At 42.3% G+C, this 22,925-nt stretch overlaps 1 protein-coding gene across 1 annotated transcript in view; it reads right to left on the reverse strand.

The window, feature by feature from the left end:
• The window catches only part of ADCY8 (adenylate cyclase 8), a 220,710-nt gene that overhangs the window by 93,680 nt on the left and 104,105 nt on the right, over positions 1–22,925 (reverse strand). The window contains exons 6-7 of the mRNA XM_032610032.1: positions 21,761–21,919; positions 17,105–17,375 (exon numbers count right to left, since the gene is read on the reverse strand). Of these exons, the coding sequence (XP_032465923.1) occupies positions 17,105–17,375; positions 21,761–21,919 (430 nt within the window). The remainder of the gene's footprint in view (positions 1–17,104; positions 17,376–21,760; positions 21,920–22,925) is intronic.

Raw genomic sequence — 22,925 nt, forward strand, 5'->3', positions numbered from 1 at the left:
TTGAGCCCTGGGATTAAATGATGTTAGAACAGCGTCTCAGAAGGTGAAAGAGACTGGAGCCCACCCTCTGTGGATCTCCTATTGGTTTCTGGGGCAGAAATTCTCTCCACATAGTTTGGAAAATGACAAAATTTAGTCTTCTACCTTGGAGAGGAGGTGGAAAAGACACTCAAGCTGCCCTCGTTTGGACATACATTCTGGCTTAGAGATGCGAAAATGCTCTCCTGGAAAATGCTTGGAGCTGGGATCTGACAGGAAAGGAGAGGAAATCAGCTCACTATCTACACAGATCCACAGTGAGGAATTTCGCTCTTTGTAATTTTTATTTTCCTACAGTTTTCCTTCTTTGAGCTAAATTGTGCCTTCCACTCTACCAGTCCCTCATGCCTTCGATGGCTCTTAGACCTCTGGATTTCACAGAGAAGGGGAGTTTCAAAAATATTTTTGGACTGATTTATATAAATTATAGCAGTAGCTGCAGTGATTGCCACAGCTACAACCCTCTATATGACCACCATTTCATAAAAGAAAGGGCATGTTTTTTAAAAACAAGAATGACATAAGCTCAAAACAAAGGATTGTTCTTTACACTGAATGCATTTAACTTAATGAATGTCCCCATTTTTCTCATATTGATGGGGGCTGGTGAAAATGTTATCAGGGATTGACTGCAGTCTGTAGGGAGACCTTTGGAAAACCAGGAATAGATGTTGCTTCCTGAGTGCCTGTGCCATTGACCACTTTTGTAAGGCAGAGACCAATAAAACTTCCTACTTTCAGAGCTCCCCTGCCCCTTGTTGACTGTCTGTGTGGCTGCTTCAAGTGAGAGATAAACTTGGAAGCACCTCTCTTTCTTTCCTCGTTGCCACCAGGTTACAATTAAGAGCTGGGAAGGAGTCCTTGCATCAAAATGTCCATGATGCTGAGATGGAGAACGCTTCTCTTGCCCAAGCAATTATTTTTACTCCTTGCAGTTATATCCCTAGTATTTTAATGCAGGTAGTCCATGTTCAGCCATTCCTTTTCTGATCATTTGTCAATTACATATGACAATTATACCCGCTGTTTGACAAGCAATCTCTCTCAGCCTACCTCACACCTTCAGGACTTATACGCTCAAGGGAAGACCAGCATCAACTCAGTAAGTCAAGCAGGTTGGAATCAGGAAGAGAAACCATCTGCTTTCATTTACCCCCAGTGCACCCCTGAAAAGTATGAATGGCTTTGGGGGATACTGTAGTTTGAGATTATTTGTGATACTCCGTCTCCACTAGTCATGGCCACTGAGATGACTTCACCATGTGCTGGCCTCCAGTAAGATAACGCTGCTAACACTAAAGACCCGTAAGCTGATATCCTCACAGCGATTCACCCGTAAGCAGTATTTGGGAAACGTGTAACACATCGTATCTGCCTGTTTAGAGTCTATGATGCAACAGGCTATTCTCAATAGAATATGGTTTTCTCCCTTTAAGACTTACAGGACTCGTGTGAGGGAGATCAGAGTCATGTTAAAAAGTAGCATAGGCTTTCAAATACGATTCCGGTCTTAAACTGACCTCCCAAAATGTTGAGATTGTTCTTTCACATAAACAGCTTAAGCAACCGGCAAGAGAATAGGGGGAAATAATGGATGAAATGGAAGGAAATGGGAAATGACTGAGAATAATTGAATATCAATGATGATGAATGTAATTATAATTCAATTACACATTGAAACATATATTCAAATAAGTATCATATATATCTTATGAACAATTTAAATACAGTACTAAATGTGTATATTCACTTCTTTAGCTGGCATTTTCAGACATTTCGGAGGTCAGATTAGAGCAGCAATGTTGGGAAAAATCAAAGTTTGCAGCTGAGGGGGCCTCTCATGTCTGAATCTCTTCACGAAAAGACACTGCAGCCTGGTGATTTATCCTAACTGCGATCCATGCCCCCCTCAGGCATTTCAATTACTTCCTTACTCACAGGTGCTTAACACAGATCAAAGACCAAATGAAAACCAGAGTCCCTTCTGAACCCAAGTTTCTGATCATAAGGTCTTGCCTGTGAGTCTGGGGGTTCTGGTGAAAATTATCATCCACGTATCCGTTTGTAAACTGCATCTGAATGGGGTGGGGGAAATCATAAATCCTCTTAAGCTCATCATTTGGTTTATGACCAGAAGACTTTCCTTTGGGAATCTTTTTTTTTTTTTTTAAATTTATGTACACAGTAAGAACCTACTTTTTTTTTTTTTTTTTTTAAACAGGTCCTATTGCTTCATGGATAGCAATACCCTTTGTATTCCTTGATCAGTTTGGGTCAGCAAATAAATTATTCCTAGTAAGATTTCAGGCTGAAAGTGTACTCTCTAGAAACATCCAGTTTTGTTGAGTCAAAAACACTTTAGCTCTTTTGGATCACATATTCCAATATCAAAACACTCTCTAAAGCATCCCTGTAGACACTGTAACTCAGCTTGCATAGTTTCAGTGCTGGAATCTGGGGAAATCATCACTCTCTTTCATCACTAGATCCCCTTCATTAACCCTTTCCCAAAAATTTTGTTCCAAGGAACACAAGAAGGAAGGGATGTTTCTTTACAAAATGGTTCTGTGGACCAGTCGATTTAGGAAATGCGGATCCACTGTTTGTTTACTGCCATCCGTTCTCACTACTCTCTGAGAGAGAAGGGATTTTGTCTCTTTTTGTTTGGAGTACTTATGCCAGGGCCTGGCACTAAGTAAGCACTCAGTACCCGTTTGTTGAATGAAATAATTCTTATATCCTCCTATTGGAGTCTCACGGTACACGTTACTGAAATAAAAGCACTGATAAGTTCTACATAAGTAAGACTTTTAAACTCTGCGCCTTCCAAACTTTTATAACCATAAAACAGTTTTTGCTCGAATCTCCTCTACACATTCCATAGAATCCCATTTGGGAAACAATACTCTAAAGTTCTTCCCTGATTTTACTCACAACTCTCACCCAGTGGATCTGTTTCTGATCTCTGAATAAGATCTATTTACCCCGCTCCAGAGTTTTCTTCCACGGGCTAATGCCTTCAATTTTCCCAATCACTTCACAGGTGACATGGTTTCCACATATGGCACAATCCTTTCCAGTTTGTCCATACCCTGAGTATACTACTGGACAGAATCAGACCCAATGCAAACGACATCTGACCTTGTGTTGGAGCCAAGGCACCTACCATAGTATGACCTATTAAACAGTTAGTCTATTATATTTTATGCATTTGAACGTGTGGAAGCTAGGCTGCATGCCCTACTGCTTCTTTAAAAACCAATTCAGACATCTCTGGTGTATTTGTCCGTTCCTCTAGGCTCTGATCTCCTGGACGGTCAGGCAATGTGTTTTACCCATAACTAAATCTCCAGCATCTGGCAAATCTGGTAGGTTCTCAACAAGTACTTTTGGAATGAATGAATGAATGAATGCATGAATGAAAGGTTGAATGGCTATGTAAGACTCTTCCTCGGGCATTGTTTTCCATCTCTTGCTACCAAAAGTCCTGTTACGTTTTTCCTGTTCTCCCCCAAATGGACTTCAAATTTAGAAAGACTCTGCTTACCAAATTGTATGTATGAAATAAGAGTAGTTTGTTTTCCTATTATTCAATCAAATGCCTAGTTTTTGACCAGCAGGGGATAAAAGGCATTACCACAAACTCCAAAAGAGAATTCCAGCCAAGAGCGAGAGCCTGGAGAGGCAGCCTTACGGTCCGTGTCAATACGAGGTTTTACTCAGGTTTCTGGAATCCAGAAAATGCCTCCCTACGACTACCTCTTGGTGCTGGCTGCTAGGGTACCAGAGGTCACAGATGGGAAAGCCTAACTTACAGCCTTTTCTGGGACCAGCGCCTGCGTTAACATCAACTTGAGTGTTTCCCATGAACCAGCATAAAGCGTAAGGTTAAAGCCATCAGTGAAAGGGCCTCATCTTTTAGCTTCTCTGGGAGATGGACATGGCAGTTTTGAGATTTAGCTATAGGTAGTTGTGATTGAGATCCTGCATTGTAGGCCAGCTTGTTGCTGCTGGGGAAAGACCCAGAGAAGATGCCCAGTCCAACAGGCTCAGAGCCTCATAGCAGCCTCCATCTTTCAGGCCGAGATGGCTTATCCTCTCCCAAGACTCTGCCTGCTTCCAGTCTCAGGCTGGAGCCTGCAGTCAGAAGCAGGGAGAGCCACTGGCTTCCTCAACTCACTCCTGGAGCATCCTTCATTGTCTCTATGGCAGCATCTGCCTGTGCCTCCTTTGGAGGCCTCTGTGGCTCCATTTCAAACTTGTCGCCTGCAGGGTTTGGGTTGTGGAAAAGGCAGGGATTTTTATCTTTCAGTCCCTAACCCACTTCCTGTGTCCTACAACTATAGGCCGACTTGAGAAAAATCGCCAGGAACAAAAGCTAAGTCTGAATAAGGGCCCCCAAGTGCACACATTAGAGCTCTATTTTCTCTACTGTTTATTAAATCCCCAACCAACCCCCAGAAGAGAAGGTTCCTCCTTTTTTTAAAAAATTATTTTTGTGCTCTTTTTATGAAAGCTCACTTGGGAAAGATTTGAGGTGATCTAGTCCACAATGACTGGCATTCAGGGGTCTCAGAAAGGATGCTTGCTGTGTTTGAAAGTGGCACAATTATTTTTTCCCCTCAAATCTAGGGATGGGAGAGCAGAGATTTCCTTGGATGTGCATGTAATGTTTTTCTGGTAAAAGGTTTTAAGCGGTCTTTGGGCAAACACCGAGTTGGGGGTGGGCCCTGGGAAAATATCCACGCAGGGCTCCCCAGAACCCATCACACACAATGTTTCCTTCTTATAAAAATGGAGGTGCTAGTGAATTAGACCATTCTTCATAAGCAAGAGGTGTTAGCCGAGATGGTCACAACTTTTCCTGTCTGTACTGAGAGAAAACGAGATGTCACATTCAAATGATATGCCTGATGGTTTTTTTAGTTTAGGGATACTACTTACTTTCTCTTTTCTTTTTTAGATATTTATGCCATCATAATCTATCTTCCAAACAAAGCAACAGAATATTTTTTGAGATCTCACTGTGGGAGGAGGTCTAGGGAATACAACTACAGGAAGAGGTTTAAATAATTTTCACAATAAGCTCATAGCTTCTGCTCCAGGAAATGAAATAACAAGGGTCAGAATGTCCACTCTGTTTGCTGAAATAATGGTCCAGACACTTCCAGCCAGCCTGCTGCAGGATTCCAGCACCCCTCTGTAGCCTGGGTCCCGATGCTCAACTGTGAGCAAACAATATGTCTGGGGCCCAGGCTATTTGGATAATCACTGCTTCCCGCTTTGGGGCAGAACTGGAAGTTTGCAAATATTGTCTGGGTGCTGCATTGGATAGGGAATAAAGGATGTGTACACTCCTTTGATTGGCCTTTGTCACTGTGTGGTCCGAAATTTCAAACTGTTTATGATTAAAAGAACAAAACAATGACAGGGGAGGTACCCCGAGTTCTGGCAGATCCCACAATAAGCATATATTAGTTTGCTATTGATTTGAATCCCACAGCTTTACTCTTGACCTTTTGACTAATATTGATAAGGTGGATCATGAAAGCAGTCTATTTATTTGGGGGGTTAGGTCCCAGATGTGCTCGGCTCCTTTCCCAGTGTACTTTCCCTGACGTTAAATGCCTTGCTCTTTGCTTCAGTTCATCCTACTAATGGCTACTGGCTTTGGACGCAGACACACTGGCTCGGTTCCCTTTGGATGAGGGGTGGGCAAATGGTCAGTTGTGGCTGAACTTCCGGGCTAGCCACAATTCCAGGTGACTGGGCCGAGCTCTCAAAATAAGGGGACTCACAGCCCACAGAGGGAATTTCTAGCGTTCCAGATTTTGTCCCCAAGGTCTGGTCCAAGGACCTCAGAGCCAGGTTAGCCCAGGACAAGTGGTGTCTGACACTGATTCTGTCCTTCCAGAAGCTTGTCTGGCTCTGTTTGACCAGTCCTCTATTAGCTAATTCAGGATCCCTTAACTCTGACTTTATCCTTTGAATTCCTCAGAAAGATGCTCATCTCAGTTTGGGAATGTGATTGTACTTTAGTCATTACACGCTAGAGCCATTTTTAATAAAAAAATCGTCGCTAAACTGCTGCAGAACTGGCTGAAACAGAAGTTGGCACATCCAGTTAGATGTGGCCTCTTTGAAGTTGCATGGTTTGAGGCAAGTTGCCAAAATTGAATTTTTAGCTTTTAAAATATCACATCCACAGTAATGTGTGGAACAGATGTGTAAACGCCAGCACTGATCTCATCTCAGGGTTGGGGGGTGTGGGTGAGAGGGACGGGGTGGGCCTAGGCAGAGGGGCAGGGTTGAGAGGCTGACACATCAGTGACTTGTTTACAGGGCCACGGGACAGCTGAGAATCAAAGTACTCACAGCACTGAAATGACTGGGCCAAAACGTCACAGGCTGTGTCTGGAGAGGTGACTACTAACCCACTTGACCAAGTGACCCCCTGAGCGGGCAATGGATTGTCTTGGCAATCAGATAATTTCAGCTCAGGAAATAAATCAATGAACATATATCAGGACTTCAGTTACTCAGCTTCCTTGTGAATACCAAAGATGTAGATTTTTCAAAGGAAATCCAAAAAGGAGGGGACGTATGTATAACTGATTCATTTTGCTATACAGTAGAAACACAACATTGTAAAGCAACTATATTCCAATAAAAATTAATTTAAGACGTAGATTTTTCAGAAATATCAATGCCATGGGGAAAACGAGTGTACGTGTGAGGGTGGGGGTGTGTGTGCCACGCATATGTGTGCATGTTTATATGTGTGTCTTTGTTTACTTAAAAGAAATGTGGAGAAAACTGAAATAGAAGAGTTACCGAACTTTTATCTTTTTTTAGGTTCTGAAGTAACTCTTTTCGTTTAGGACTATGACATACGTATTACATCAAGAGTTGCTGATAAATGGCTCCCATTTGGTACTTGAAGGCTATAGGTCTTACTATACAATTTACTAATTAAAAGTTTAGTGATTGATGCTTTCCCGGATTTGGCTTCAATGGAGCTCACCTTACTGACCTTCAAGAATGCAGCCTCTCTTAACCTTTCCCCAGGGATGGTGAGATCGGCTGGGACTTCGGACCCTTTGCTGCAGTGCTGCAATGCTTGCACCTGGACAAACCTCTCCTCCAGCAACAAAATACAAAGAAACTATATGGGACTAAAAATAACTGCACGCCTGCCGCAGTTGAGGCAAGTTCTGGACAAAAGATACAAAAAGACCCAAAAAAAGCCCATGCCACTTCTGAAGAGCAGGGAGCAAAAATAGGGGGTTGGGAGCAAAAGCGGGGTACTGCCCACGCCCCCTGCGCACAACACCACCTAAGGAGTGGGCAAACCACCCAAGCTATCCCCCGGCCCTGACCCCTGGACACACCCCTACCCTCACCCCATATAAGGAACGAGCTCACGGGCCCCCAACCCCCCGCCCCCGGGAGTGAGCGAGCAAGGGAAGCTGTTACTTGTTCCCGCTCCCCGCTGCTGCAGCAGGGGCCCCAGTAAAGCCTTGCCTGAATTTCTTGTCTGGCCGCTGATCAATTTCTATTGATTAAGGAGGCCAAGAACCCTGGTGGGTAACAGTGGTAGGACAAAACTGGGAAAAGAAGAAACTGCTCAGTGGCCTCTACTTCCTCTTATCCTAACTTTTCTACCACACACTTTTCTACTGGATTCATCTAATTAGTGTAGCTCTTCTTGGCTATCATTATTCCTAAATATTTGTTTCTAAGTTTATCACTTAAGAACAGTCCTGTATCTAAGTACTCTGAAGACATGGACTCCTGAGTGGGAGCTACCACGTAAGACGTATACAGAGCCCTTATCATCTCAAGGTGTGAAGAGATCCTTTAAGGGACTAAAGGTGATATAAAAGCCGTAAAGTGGGAAAGACACAATGGAATCTAGTGGTCCATAACCTGGAATTCACAGTAGTAGTTTGGAGATCCTTGAGATGTGAGGGGCTTTCAAGTTCCATCAATACCCAAGGGATTAGGACTGTAAGTCCTTTTAGACCCTAGGCGAAGCAAAAATAAGTACATACACTAAAAGCCAAGATGAGGCTGGTCATGCCAACAAAAATATCAAGTGTCTCTGCTCTGGGCTGGAACCGAATCACCTTACGGTGGTACCATTCGTTTCCTTGTGCAGAGCAGCAGTCACGGTGGGTCATGACACACGTGCCAACTAATATTAAAAAAGGGGAATACAAATGCAATTTTCTTTGGAAAGAGAAACCTTAATGCATATGAATCGCACCGGCAGAGAAATGAAAGGTCTTCTTGGTGGAGAAAAGATGGGAAAATCCTGACATAGCTCAATGAAGAACTTTTACAAGGACACCTCTCAGCCCACTCATAGCGAAAGTGGCATTAAGTTTAATAAAACTTAAATCCCAGTTCTATTTTTTCAAAGCGAGGAAATAAGTCAGAAAAAAATCCAGATTTTTGCTCTTCTCTTCCTATCTATCTTCACACATTTAGAATATTATACACTTATCTTCACATATTTAAAATACTGTTGCATTCGTTGGTTCCAGTTCCTCAGATGTTTATGGCTCCCCAAACAACCAGTCAATCCCTGGTAAAAGAAGAGTCCAACCAGTTTAGCATAGTTTCAGCCAGTTGTTGGCTATGCGGTAACCACAGGCTGTGTCTTGTGCCAACTTAAATGCTCGCCTCCAGAGCTGCAATTCTGCGTGAGCCACAAGCTTCTCTCTACCTTTATCTTTTCCACCTTAGTCTACCTCTAGAACTTCAGAGAAAGGGGGGATGATGCGTCAAAGTTAATGGATCAAATTGTCTACTTAATCCACTCAGCGCTCTCTGGAAGGCTTCAAATCCATTTGCCTTTCTGAAGAGAGTGAAAAACCAGGTCCCTCTAATGACTCTTCCTGGCTGAACTCAGCTGCTCTCTTCAGAGTCAGGGCTAAAAGCAGGCTGGGGAGTTCTGTGGTCTGTAAAAGCCGCCTTACCATTAGAGTGCAGATGGGCTTCAGGGAAATGTCCAGAGTCCTTCATGGTCTCTACCCCGAAAGCCTACAGATGTCCCACCCAATGCACATCAGAACTTCATCTGATGTTAAAATGGTTCAAAAGAAATTACCTATGGAGGAAAAACCTGCCTGTGGTTTCCTGGGTATCAAGACAACACGGCAATTAGATCCTCAGCAGCTTATCACTGAAGCAGCAAACTCTGAAAACACAGCTTCCTCTTCAAGACCAATAGCCAGTATTTCAGGCATTTTTCGGGGTAGACATTTCAGGTCAGAGTTCTCTGAGGGGAAAGAGAAGCACTTGGTTTGGTCTTGAGGAGCAGAAAGCCAGGCTGAGATGGTGGCCTGACTGCTTCCCTCCTCCTGGGGTCGTGTTCCCTCACTGTTGGCCTCACTCCTGCTTGTCTATAGATCTCAGCTTAACAGTCATTTCCTTGGGAAGGTCTTCCCTGATTGCCTGGGATCAATATTCAGTCCTGCTAGAAAGACAGCGATGTCCACTTAGCCTGTTGCCCTGTTAGTAATACCACCGGCCTGTGAGCTCCTCGACAGTTTTGCACCTCCTTCTGCATCTTCCCAACCTCAGCACCCAGCACAATGCTTGGGAAATTGTAGTTCATTAAGTAGTTGAATAATCAGTGGCTGAATGAATGAGGAAACAAACGAACATCTTAGGGGGACTGACTTGCCCAAGTCAAATGATAAAAGTAAAATGAGTTTGAATTAAGAGTGTTTTGTGCGGTACGCGGGCCTCTCACTGTCGTGGCCTCTCCCGTTGCGGAGCACAGGCTCCGGACGCGCAGGCTCAGTGGCCATGGCTCACGGGCCCAGCCGCTCCGCGGCATGTGGGATCCTCCCGGACCGGGGTACGAACCCGTGTCCCCTGCATCGGCAGGCGGACTCTCAACCACTGCGCCACCAGGGAAGCCCTAAGAGTGTTCTTTGTCTTCTGGGCTTTTATATGCAAAAAGAAGGGGTCAGCCACTTAGTTTGCACCTCACCTTTAGGGACAGAAACAGAAGGAAAGAAATCAAGCCCTAGTGATCAATATTTCTCAACAGGAGAACATAAAGATCATGTTGAAAACAGGACTCTGAAAGATGGCGAAATGTGATGATGTTGATAATGATGTTTGGTTTGGTGCAAAATGCAGTTATCCAGAATGCTGAGAGAAAGGGCCAATCCCATCCCCTAGTAAGGTGAGATTTTTACCTCAATAATTTTTTTCGCTTTAACTCTTGCTTCCGATTTGGTATTAACACTTTAAGACAGTTCATTAGGATGACAGTTATGCTAAATTGTTATACTAGGAAAATTGTAAACTGGATAACCCCATTACTTTCCAGGGAATTATTTGGTTCTCTGGGCTTTGGGTGGCAGGATTCCGAAGTGTAGGTAACTCACCAGTGTAGAAACAGACTCCCAGCATGTGTCTGAGGCTGAGAAACTGAATAGGCAATGTTGGAGCTGAAAGGAAGTGATGGGATCATCCAGTCCAGTTCTGGCATTGTACGGTTAGGAACACTGAGGTTTGGAGGGGAGACGTGGTTCCCTAAGGCCTTGCAATAGTAAGTGGAGAAAGCAGGGCCATAACTCAGTTCTCTTGGGTTTCCATTCTGGCCCTTCCCACTATCATATGGGTAAATTTTGGGTCCTGCAGAGATTTGCCCCAAGATCATGAGACTCACAGCTTACAGGACTAACTGGTTTACTCTGAGGAAACGGCTCTCAGCAACAGGTCAACATGGTTTTGATCAGCAAGGCAATCAGATGAGAATTTTTTCTTCCAGTGGATACAGAAAAAAGGATCTAAGAAAAGTCCCAGCTGGGACTGATAAAAACATAGTAACATAAATATGTTCTTACAGCCTGCTTTCCACCATGGCCAGCCCCACTCCCTACACATTTCCTTTTCTTCTGGTGTCAACATTCTGCAGTCTTAAGTGTGACTAAATCAAATGATTGTTTTATTCCTAGGCAGACTTGAGCGACTGCCCTGCTTAGCCCTTTCCATGCAAACAATGATCACATCAGGACACTCAGGGTATGAGATGTTAGGGGTATGCTAACGCTACCTGGAGGAGAAGCTGGTCTTTTCCTGGAGCTTTCACAGAAAATTTCTAAATATCCCTGTTGAGAGAGTGACCTAGCTTCAGAGGGTGAATACACACACTCACACACACGCACACAACCTTTTAATACTAACTGACCAGGAAACAAGGTGGTAGGTAGAAACGCAGCATATATCTTCAGGACCAAAAGGGGAGGCAATGCAGCCTGATGGAGAGTGTGTGGTTTTTTTGGAGTCAGACATAACTGGGTTCTAATTCCAATTCTGTTGTTCATTCACTGTATATCCTTCAAAAAACTAACGGATCTCTCAAATCACAATTTTGTCACTTGTAAAACAGGCACGTCACACTTACCCAGTAAGGTTGATGTGAGAATGAAATGCAAAGAAGATGAGTGAGCAATGCTCCCAACACGGTACCTGGTCCCAAGCTCTCTACTTCTATTAGCGTTAATGATGCTATGGATATTTATCTATATTCCTGGCAATGAAACACATCTGCTTTCGGTCTTGTTGTGCAGAACACAGGCATACCTTGTTTTATCGCGCTTCACTTTATTGTGCTTTGCAGATACTGCGAGCTTTATAAATTGAAGGTTTGTGGCAACCCTGCATCAAGCAGGTCTATTGGTGCCATTTTTAAAAGCAGTATTTGCTTACTTGGTATGTCTGTGTCAGATTTTGGTAATTCTCACAACATTTCAAACTTTTTCATAATAGTTATATTTGTTATGGTGACCTGTGATCGGTGACCTGTGATGTTACTATTATGACTTGCTGAAGGCTCAGATGATGGTTAGCATTTTTTAGCAATAAAGCGTTTTTTAATTACACTTGCGTACATTGTCTTTTTAGATATAATGCTATTGCACACTTAACAGACTACAGTGTAGTGTTAATATAACTTATATGCGCTGGGAAACCAAAAAATCAGTGTGACTTGCTTTATCGTGATATTTGCTTTATGGTGGTGGTCTGGAACCAGACCTGCGATATCTCTGAGGTTTGCCTGTACAGAAATTTCTTTTGTGTTTTCAGTCTTCACAGTACACATATGAACTTCATGATAACAATAATGACCAAATGACTTCTACTCTGCAGAAACAACTAATATAGAAAACGGAAGTACCAAATGTGTACTTTTCCCCAGGTGATTCTTTTAAAAGGTCTGGAGGAGTAATAGAAAAATGCCTGGGTTCTGATGCTGTGATCAATGTGAAAGGGATGGATGGGACAATGGCGATGATTTCTCAATATATGAGGGACAGCACCCAGGCTCTAAAAGGGGGTTTGCTTCTAAAAGGGTGGCTCCACCTCTCTTGGCATTATCACTTGTCATAAAAATCAAGTTAAAATGATTCATATCGTTACACAATACACTTTATAGCGACATAAAAGCTTCACCCTTTGGTATCCTCTTGTAAATCATAAGTAAAGATGCTGTTTGTCTAAGGAGTCCATTCTTGGTCCCTACAATCCATTCTCCACAGGCAGCTAAAGCGATCTCTTAAACATCTAAATCCGATCATGTCACTGGCCAGCTTAAAATATCTCTATCACTTCCCTTAGAATAAAATCCAAAGTCAGCTAGGTTTTCAAGATCAATGTCTGTCTCCTTTAACTTCTTCTTGTATTCCTTCTTTCCCTACTCACTATGCTCTAGCCACTTGGGCCTTTTTGCTCTAACATACCAAATTTTTCCCACCCCAGGGCCTTTGCACTAGCCGTTTCCTCTATCTCTAATGCTCTTTTCCTGATTATTCAAATGCAGGGTCCTTTCGGCACTCAAGTCACATTTTCAGAGGTCTCTTGACGACCCTATCTGCAGTAATTCTATCTGCCCCCTAGTGACATATTCATCTATATTTCCTTCTCAGAACTTTTGTGTTTTGGTTAATTGTCTGCATTCTCCACTCCCTTAAAATGTAACTCTTGGAGGACAGGAATCAAGTCTGTCCTCTCATTACTCCATCCTCAGCATCTAGAATACTAACATCTGTTAAATAATTGAATGAACCAGAGCTCAAGCTTACAAACAGCTTTTAGTTGTAGCATGCAACCAGAAGGGGAAAATACAATCTTTCATATGAGGACCCTTTTCTTAAGTCTTCATTTCCATCTCAAATTTTGTCTTTATTCTGAGAGATTCAATGACCATTTTGATGACTCATTCCAACAACTTAGCCTTGAAATTTCTGGACATCCTCCCCCATGTCAAAAATGTTCACTTTTGGTGTACTTCAACTACCTACTTCTACTTTTGTAACCTTACATTTCAATAGTCCACCTGTGATCATAAGCCTCTTGCCTTCTAGTTTTCTTAATTTCATTCCATTCAGAGGCTCAGAGCATAGGAAGCCTCACAGGTATCTGAGCCAGGATTCAGGGATCCAGGATACCAAATCAGTGGGCAGAACACTGGCCCATGTCAGGAGTCAGGGATGCAAAGCATAAGTGCTCAGGGTGTCCAAGAGTGGACTGAACCAACAATTTTAGCTTAACTGGACACAGATTATAAGGGCTGGGAAGATGCACACCATCACAAACAAGAGATTATCTTCAGGCACAGACAGGGACTGGAAGACTCAGATAGGGGCCAGAAATAATGCTAAGTGACTTTTTTGCTCCTGCAAACCACTGACAGACTCCTGAAATGGGGAGCCGAGAGGGGACTGGGATAGAGTTGGGGTTCTTGGAAATCCAGAGCTCTCACTTATCAACTGGGACAATTTGGCTTCTGACGTCACCACTGTGTCAAATCTGTCTCTTGCCAATGATGTTTTCCAATCCAATTCCCACTGGCAGTGTCCAGTCTTCATCTTCCTGCACCTCTTGGCTACATTTGACAGTGTTGATCGCCCTGTTCTTCTCAAAATGCTCCGTTCTGTAGGCTTCCATGATACCACATTGCCTAATCCTCTTCTGGTCCCTTTGCTTCCTATCTGTCTCTGTCACGGGATCCTGACTCTCTTTCACCTCCATCTGGTGTTCCTATAGGTCTGTCTTGTACCTTCTTAGTGTTTTAGTTTACATATTCCTTGCAGTTCTCTCTTTCATTCTCATGGGTGGCTTCATCTAGCACTCAAATACTTCCAGACTCACATCCCTTGCATAGTTTTTTCATGCCTGAGCTTCAGAAGTGTGTGTTCAATAGCCTTTTGGATATCTCTCCCTGGACCTCTCCTAGGCATTTCAAGTTCAACACGTCCTTAACTAAATTCTTAGTGTTTCTCACCCAATCTCCTTCCATTCCACTATTTTTTATTTCAGTGGGCAGTTCCACCATCGAATCAGTCACATCCAAGCAAAAAACCTGGAAGTCAAACTTGACTGGGTCTTCTCCTGTACCACCCACATCTATCATTTAATTCTTTCATTCAGCAAACTGCAAGCAAGTCCTGTCACTTACCAGGTATTGTTCTAATCATGAACTAAACAGTGATACGGGAAACAGATACAATTCCTGTCTTCACGAAGCGTATACACTACCGGCTGACTTTATCTCCAACGTGTTTCTTCTGTCCCTCCTCTTTTATTACTGGCAGTAGTTGGCATGTAACAGATGCTCAATTAATCTTTATTGAATGAATGAATACATGAGAATGCAACTATCTGAACATCTGCTGTCTATATAGCACAGATTATGGCATGACATACCAATGTCGTTAAAAATATTTCAAAGCATACTTTGTGAATCAATAGAAACTAAAACATCTGGCCAATTCAGCTAGCAAATCCCCAGTGAAGCATTAGTATGTTTTATCTGTGTTATGCAAACAGCCAGATGGTCTGGGCTTTCTGTGGTATTGACTGGGTGTTTTGGCAGAGCACAGGCTCAGCCAGACCAGTTTTGATCTCTTCCAGGCACACATTATGTCTCTGAATCGCACATATGGATCACTGACTTCCAGAGCTAAGCATAAGTGCAATTCTGATGCTTGTGACCATTTTAATTGACTCAATAATTTCCAAAATGTTATTAGTGCCACTTGGTTATTTATGAATATCAGCATACATTCATTGGCTCTTAAGTATGAAGACATAAAAAAAAATTGAGATTATTCATGTTGAAGATGGCAAAGACAGGCAAAACTCAGGCATCATAAGAAATATATGGTATGGTTAAACACCAAGAATAATGATCTTTGACTAATAATGACATCTTTTATAAAAACTATTTGATGACATCAGTAAATATCTTTAGGAAATCAGCAGATAAATATTTCCAGTATTCCTATATAATTCTACCAGATCAATCAATCATGACTTAAAACCGAGCACCTCTACCTCTCTTCTGGGTTCTCAATTCCTAGTAGCAAGGATAGGTACACACTGAGATGAGAACAATTAGGAATTATCCCCATTTCCACAATCAGTTTAAACGGACAGAGTTTTTCAAAAGGAAAGACCAAAAAGAAAATGAAAAACAAAAAACCAAGAGAGAAAACTTTATGCGGAATTATTGAAGTGTTCAGGGTGAGGCATGCATCTTTTTAAAATAAGCAGCCTTCAGGCTCAAGCTAACGATAGGCAGAGGAAACAGAGGGTACTTTCAGCTGGGCATGCACCAACTCCAGGAAGTATTTAAGACTGTAATATTCTATAATAGCAAATTGTACCATGCATACCAATTCAGGGATGGAAAGAGGTAGGCGCTGAAATCAGTGCTGACTTGTGTAGGCATAATAATTTGGGGGGAAAGTAAACACTCACAAAAGAATATTAAAGGCTCTTGCAAGGCATGCGGGCTGGGTTCAAGGGTTCAACCTGCATCTTTGACCAGTGAATGGGGTCCATGCATTGATCCTTAGCTCCTTCACACAGAGCTGGAAGGAAACCAAGGTTAACCTGGCCTCAGAGCGCCCCATCAATCTTTCAAATGCGGAAAAAAGAGGCAAGTCTTTCAGCATTTTAACCTCTTCCATTTTAAATGTCTTTAAGCAGACAGATTTTTCTTAATGAGAAATGTTCAGGTCTGTGGATTAGAACAATGAACACATATATGTCTTCATAAAGCTCCAGACACTATCAATTTGGTCTATTTATTTCATAGTACTGTCAGCTCTTCCTTGGCTCGGGAGAATGTCAGAAGCTGTTTACAAGCCTTATATAGTGGCTTTTCTTGGGTTAGTTTCTTTAAAAAAGCACAATGAAGTCACACAACTTACATGAGTTCAACTATATGTGCCTGGCCTAAGGGAAGGGAAGGGAAAACCTGTTAGAGCAGGTGATTTTGCCCATGCTCTGAACAAGCATTCTGGAGAGGGGAGCATCTCTGAATCCACTCTGGTTCTCCCTTGATCAACTTCAGTTCTCTGGTGCCTCTCAGTGTCAGAGCAGCTCACTGGGTTTAGTGTGATTCTGGTATTTGAAGATATACTTTTAAAAATAATTTGATGACTGATAACTTACACCTGATGTACTGACTTTGTTGCTTTATCCCTCATGGAAGATGCAAATCCACACTACATAAGAATAGCATTATGTGGGTGGCTTTGAAATTGCTTACTACTCTCAAATGCCCTCATCCTTACCTCGCTTGCATCTTTTATATTTCCAAATCAACAATGCCCTCCTGATTTTAAATTTCAGAGGGCACCTCGGTACTCCTAGCCAGCCAACTACCTAAAAAAATTACATTCGCATGGACTTGCCCTTCCCCCTTTGTTGTTAGTTTAATAAGATGAGGTTTATCCTTTCCAACATGAGTAATTAATTTTGGTAAAATTATAATTCAGCTTCACGTGACATTTATTTTTAGCTAGGTCAAAAAAAAAAAAAAAAAAAAAGGAGACGGTGGTGGGAACCCTCTGGTATTTCTGGCATTTCCTGAAATGACATACGTAGGTTAATTCTGTCCTGAGGTGATACATTTGATCAATTACGATTAAGGCACTCAGCAGAGAAAGGGTTAAAGATGAATTGGTCTTCTCTGAGGCAACTGGGTTGGAGGTGCACATGCATTCACAAGAAGCAAGCCGGGACTTACGTTCTGTTTCCCCACTATGTTATCAAAGGGCAGTTCGGGGCTCCAGGATCCTTCTGTGAATGTCGCCCCACTGTTTCTGCTGTCTGAGGAGCTCACGGATTCCTTGACGATGTCTTCAGGCAAAGACAGCAGACTCTCCTCAGGCTGCTTAATTAAATAGGTCTCTATATTATGCTTCCTCAAGAATTCGTTCCTCTCTTTACCATGACCCTCTTCCACATTATAGTCACCGTTGAGGCAGTCCAGCGTGGCTTTGGAAATGTGAATCCTCCTGTGTGGACAAAGCATAGGTTGTTATACACCTGACGTGGCTTGCAAAGGCCCTCTGTTTTCGGTCCTGTGCAAACCCAACATCAGGGCTGTGCATGGGTGCTGTGAGGACGTGTCCTCAAGGACAGTATCTGTTCCCCTGAAAAAGTAGAAAGAATAAAAGAAAACAAAAGTATAAGCAGAAATCAATGAGCAGGTATCTATCACCAACTTCACCCCAAGGGTCGCTGTAGACTCTGATAAATCGCAGCCCCATTGAGCCACATTTAAGCACTTCCTTTGGTTTTTCTTCTGTCAGCCTGATCCCAGCAACTTTTAAGAATCAGTGATTTTTTCAGTCATGTTGACTATTTTGGAAAAACAAGTTCCATAAATGTTTCTGAACTCAACGGCAATTCTTGTCCTATCACCATGCAAATGTAGTGCTTACTGTTTTGGAACTTTTCCTACCTTTTCAATTTTCACATATTTGTGCCTTATTTCTTCAACTTGTCTATAATCTTCTTAAGAACAAAGGCAGGTCTTATAAGTCCACAGGGCTACATGGAGGGTCCTTTAGGAAAACCACTGTAAGATGTAATTTCCCTTGTAATGTGTATATGGAAAGCAGAAGAGAACACAGCTGTGGATACGTGCAGGCTGGCAGCTGGCTAGGCTCACTCACAAGGTAAGAGACTCATATCAGCCATCATAGTTCAAGATTCACATTTCTTTTTTAGCAAAACAACAGATGACATCAAGAGCCTTAAAGATCAGATGTGAATTGTGGGAATGTCACATGGTAAATCCTTCTGGGCAAGAGTTTTTCTGTTCTCATAATTGCCTAACTCAGACTACTTATTGTGGTGCATTGTGGTCTGGGTAGACTAGCTCGGTGGTTACAAGCACGGATCCTTTGGCCACACTCCCTGGATTGAAACCCTAGCTCTGCCACTTGCTAGCTGAGAGATCTTGGGCAAGTTATTTAAGCTTTCTATGAGTCTGTTATCTCACCCATAACAATGGGAAAAATAATAGTACCCATTTTTCAGGGTCTTCATGAGTATTATAAGAGTTGATTCGTGTAAAGTAGTTAAAACAGTGCATGGTGCACTGCACATGCTACAAGAACAAACCCTTAAATTATTAGGATTATTTTTTAAAATGCCATTATCTTATTCCTGTTGTTTATTCCATGCCTCCTCAAGGCTTATAGGGTACACTTTAAATTCTGAACAAGGTCTCTAAGACCTCCACTTTCTGGGCCCTGCGACTTCAAGGCTCATTCTCTGACACTCTCTCCAGCTAATCAAGTAATTGGCATGTCGTCAAAATCAAGGTGCTACTTCACACCTACTAAACTCAGAACAAGCCATTCTTCCTGCTTAGAATGCTCACGCTGTGTTTTCCACACAATTTCCTACTCCCTGATTCAGTACAAATTCATTTCCCTAGGCTGACTTTAGTGCTCTTTTAAATGAATGAATGAATGAATAAGGTAGATACTTAAGACTTTGCTTGGCTTTTGGATTCTAGAAACAATATATCCAAGGAAACAATTTTTTTCAAGTGATGTTTCCAAATGCATTTTCTTCAGTGCTGCCTCGACTTCTCCTGTTACCCCCCTTACCCATCCTGCTAAGTTCTTTCTTACAGAGAGAATAATCCACTGCAAAGGACATGTAAAGAAACAGAAACCACAAACAATGCATTTCTGTTCATTTAAGGCACATTCTGCATGTTTTCCAAATAAGTATCCTTGTATATAGACATTGATTTCAAACGTGAGGTAAGATACAGGCATACCTCGTTTTATTGGGCTTCCCTTTTTTGTACTGCACAGATACTTCATTTTTTCCAAATTGAAGGTTTGTGGCAACCCTGAGTTGAGTGAGTCTGTCTTTGCAAGAGCGTTTGTTCACTTCATGTCCCTGTGTCACATTTTGGTAATTCTCAAAATATTTCAGACTTTTTCATTGTATTTGCTATGATGATCTGTGATCAGTGATTTCTGATGTTACTGTTGCAAAAAGATTACAACTAGCTGAAGGCTCAGATGATGGTTAGCATTTTTTAGCAATAAAGTATTTTTTAATTGAGGTATGTATATTGATTTCTTTAGACATAATGTTATTGCACACGTAACAGACTATGGTATAGTGTTAACATAACTTATATACACTGGGAAACCAAAAATTCGTGTGACTCGCTTTACTGCAATATTTGCTTTATTGTGGTGGTCTGGAACAATTTGCAATATCTCCAAGGTACGCCTGTATTAAAAATAAAAGCATGTGAAAGATGTTTTGAGCTCTCTTGAGAAAAGTGCTAATTACAAGATATTCTCATGATAAATTTTGTCAATACATAGGAACTCAGTAGTGTTGACCTAGAAGAATAGAAAAGATGTTTGACCTTCCATGAAATGAATAGATGTCCCAGTCTTTCTCAGATCACGCTCAGAGCTGGATGCTTGAAAGCTGTCTTTTTCTCCCAGGCAAAATGAAACTCCTGGTCGTGTTTCGTAAAGTCTAATGGCTGATTTTCTTTTAAAATAATCAAGTGAAATACCACCCCACTTGGTATTTTCTCTAGATCCTACATTTTATTATTCTGCTGTCAACACTTGGGGGACTAATATGTGCATATCCTAAATCGATATTATGTTTTCCATATTGAAAGACATCCTTATCCTTCTGCTGAAGTTCTAATCAATATTTAAATGCTTTGATAGAAACTGGATTTTAGGTGTTCATTTTCACCTTGAGCTTTGGAGTAATACATTTGCAGCTGAGTGTCTGGGGATTACATTTCCCTCTAAGGAAATGAGTCAGTTCTCAGACAATATTCTCATATATTGAATGTCAGGTAAATCTGAAACTTTCTGATAATTTTAAATGCCAGGATATACCAATAATAGTCATGATAGTAAATAAGATCTAACAGTTGGGCAACACTTATTTTGTGTAAATGTTACTTTGTAGCCAAATGTATTCTATGTGCTTTGTTCCATGGATCATCTCATATAATTTCCATTCTTCCAACAACTATAGGTGATAAGGCGTTTTTTTTCCCCTCACTTTGCTGACAGTGAAACTGGCTCAGAGGCAGTGAGTAAGTAACTAGACCAAAGACCCATCAGTGGTAGATGGCAGTGCTGGATTGAGACAAAAACATACACTTTCAGAGTCTTTCCAAGACCCTACAGCTACATCATAGGGTCATTACTACAACCACAGCTATTTCCTGAGCAAAGGACTTTATATACATTGTTTCATTTAACTAAAGGTTGAGAACAGTGGTCCTCAAAATGAGGTACCAAGGCCAGCAGCGTCAGCATCACCTGGGAACTTGTTAGGGAGGCATATTCTCGGTTCCCATCCCAGACACAGCGATCAGAAACTCTGAGGGTAGGGCGTAGCTACTGATGGTTTAACAAACTACGTATGGGTTCTGCATGACTGCGGGTTACAGACTATCAATCATTATGCCGTGGCGTTGGACGCCTCCCTCCTTCTTCCTAGGTTCTATACAGCACGCTAGGCACTGGGGACACAGAGGGACTGGAGACTCATATAAGGACAATCTTGAACAAACTGGACTGATAAATTAACAATGGAAGACAGTGATGAGTAGTGAGGCACTTAATAGCTGCGTTTATGTGAGAGATTTAATTTCTTCGAGCCTGTCTCCCCATTAAAACAAGGAAGCCACGATTTACTACGTGGGGTGTTGTGAGATCAAATGATATGATGTATTCATGGTATTTAGCACTACGCAAGATGCTTTTAGAATTGGGGGCTATCTCGCTCATTGAAAGGAAAAGTAATCTGAGTTTTTTTCCTATAAATAGTGATTGATAGGAAGGGGAAATTACAGACATTAAAAAAGCAGAAAAATAAAAAGCCAAACAATTTCAAATCATGGAAAGTTCAAAGATATGTCTGAGTTTTCAAAGGAAGGGTAAGGTCATATAGCAGGTCTGTAAGTCTCAACCCTGGCTGCCCATGAGAATTGCTTTAAGAACTTAAAATAGATTCTGTACAGATTTTGCTTTACATGAACTGGTCTGGGGTCTGGAAAACCAGGATTTTTTTTTTTTTTTTTTAGGAACACCAGGATTTTTAAAATGCTCCTCTTCTGGTTCCAATGTAAAATCAATGTAAAACCAACGCTTTGCAGGGCTAGGTCCTGAACACCTGAGTGTCATCTCACCGTCCTCATTGCCTATGACAAATGTCACTAAAGTTTTGAGGCCAATATTCTCATGATGTTTTAATGTTCTGTCACCTCCAAAATAATTGCTTCTTGGACATATACTTCTGAATTCTGCACATGGGAAACCCACTGTCACAAAGTGAGCAAATGATAAGTGTTAAGCAAGAAGAGGGTTTTGCTTTGGCTTACCCAGGGATTCCTCCGGATTCAAGTTTGTTTGCAATATCCACATCCCAAGACCAGACATCAAACTGCCACTTTCGTAGACCCAACACGCCACATAGCACTGAGCCCGAGTGGATTCCAATCCGCATGTCAACGTCATGCTTCGTCCTTGACCGCACATACCTGTTGACATAGGTGAATGCAGAGACACATGTAAAAGGCCAGTGTAGGCACCCTTGGCCTGGGTGGCAGCCTGGGTCTTGCCTACTCCATAAGTTCAACTCCTGTCCATTCATATGCCACCTCTTCCATGAAGCCTACTTGGATTTCCTGATAACAGAAAGATACCCTTCCTCCTCCAAACTCTACTAGTCTTTTGTCTGAACGTTTAAGGGCCCTTATCACCCTTCTCCCCAAACCTGCTCATCCTATATAACTTCCGTCTCAGGGAATGGCATCAATCTCTCTCTCCACTCACTACTGTACAAACCTGGGATAGATTATAGGTTCTGCACTTCATTGCACACTCCATTTCCAACCTAAATATTTTAATTTTTATTCCATTTTCTTCTCTCCATTCCTCATACCAACACTCTAGTTCAGGCCACCATCAGGCTTCAGTCTGGGCTCCCTGCCTCAGCCTGACCACCTTCCAGCTCATGTTCTATCATGTTCTACATGGCTATCACAAACACAAAAGTGACCTTGTCACTCCATCACTGCCTTGTCTGAAACTCTTTCCTGACCTCCTGACTCCTGAGAGCAGTGGTCTCTGGAGTAGTGTGCTCACATCCCACGGCTGAGCCAGGTCAACGGCTGGGAAGCAGGAAGACAGTGATACAACTTCCATCCATAGCTTTTGTGTTTTATCTTTACCAAAATTTGATATATGGGTTGACTTTAGCCACCTTACAGGGTCTGTGTCAGACTGACCTCTGACTGTAAGCATGGGGGAGGAGGCAGCTTGAGAAAACAGGAAGATTTCTACCATCAGGAGTTTCCTCTGGGCACACACATTCCTTCTTCATTTTCAAAATATTTCAAACAGGGGCTTCCCTGGTGGGGCAGTGGTTGAGAGTCCGCCTGCCGACGCAGGGGACACGGGTTCGTGCCCCGGTCCGGGAAGATCCCACATGCCGCCGAGCGGCTCGGCCCGTGAGCCATGGCCGCTGAGCCTGCGCGTCCGGAG

The sequence above is a fragment of the Phocoena sinus genome, chromosome 17, assembly GCF_008692025.1.
Source record: "Phocoena sinus isolate mPhoSin1 chromosome 17, mPhoSin1.pri, whole genome shotgun sequence".
NCBI classification, from domain to species: Eukaryota; Metazoa; Chordata; class Mammalia; order Artiodactyla; family Phocoenidae; genus Phocoena; species Phocoena sinus.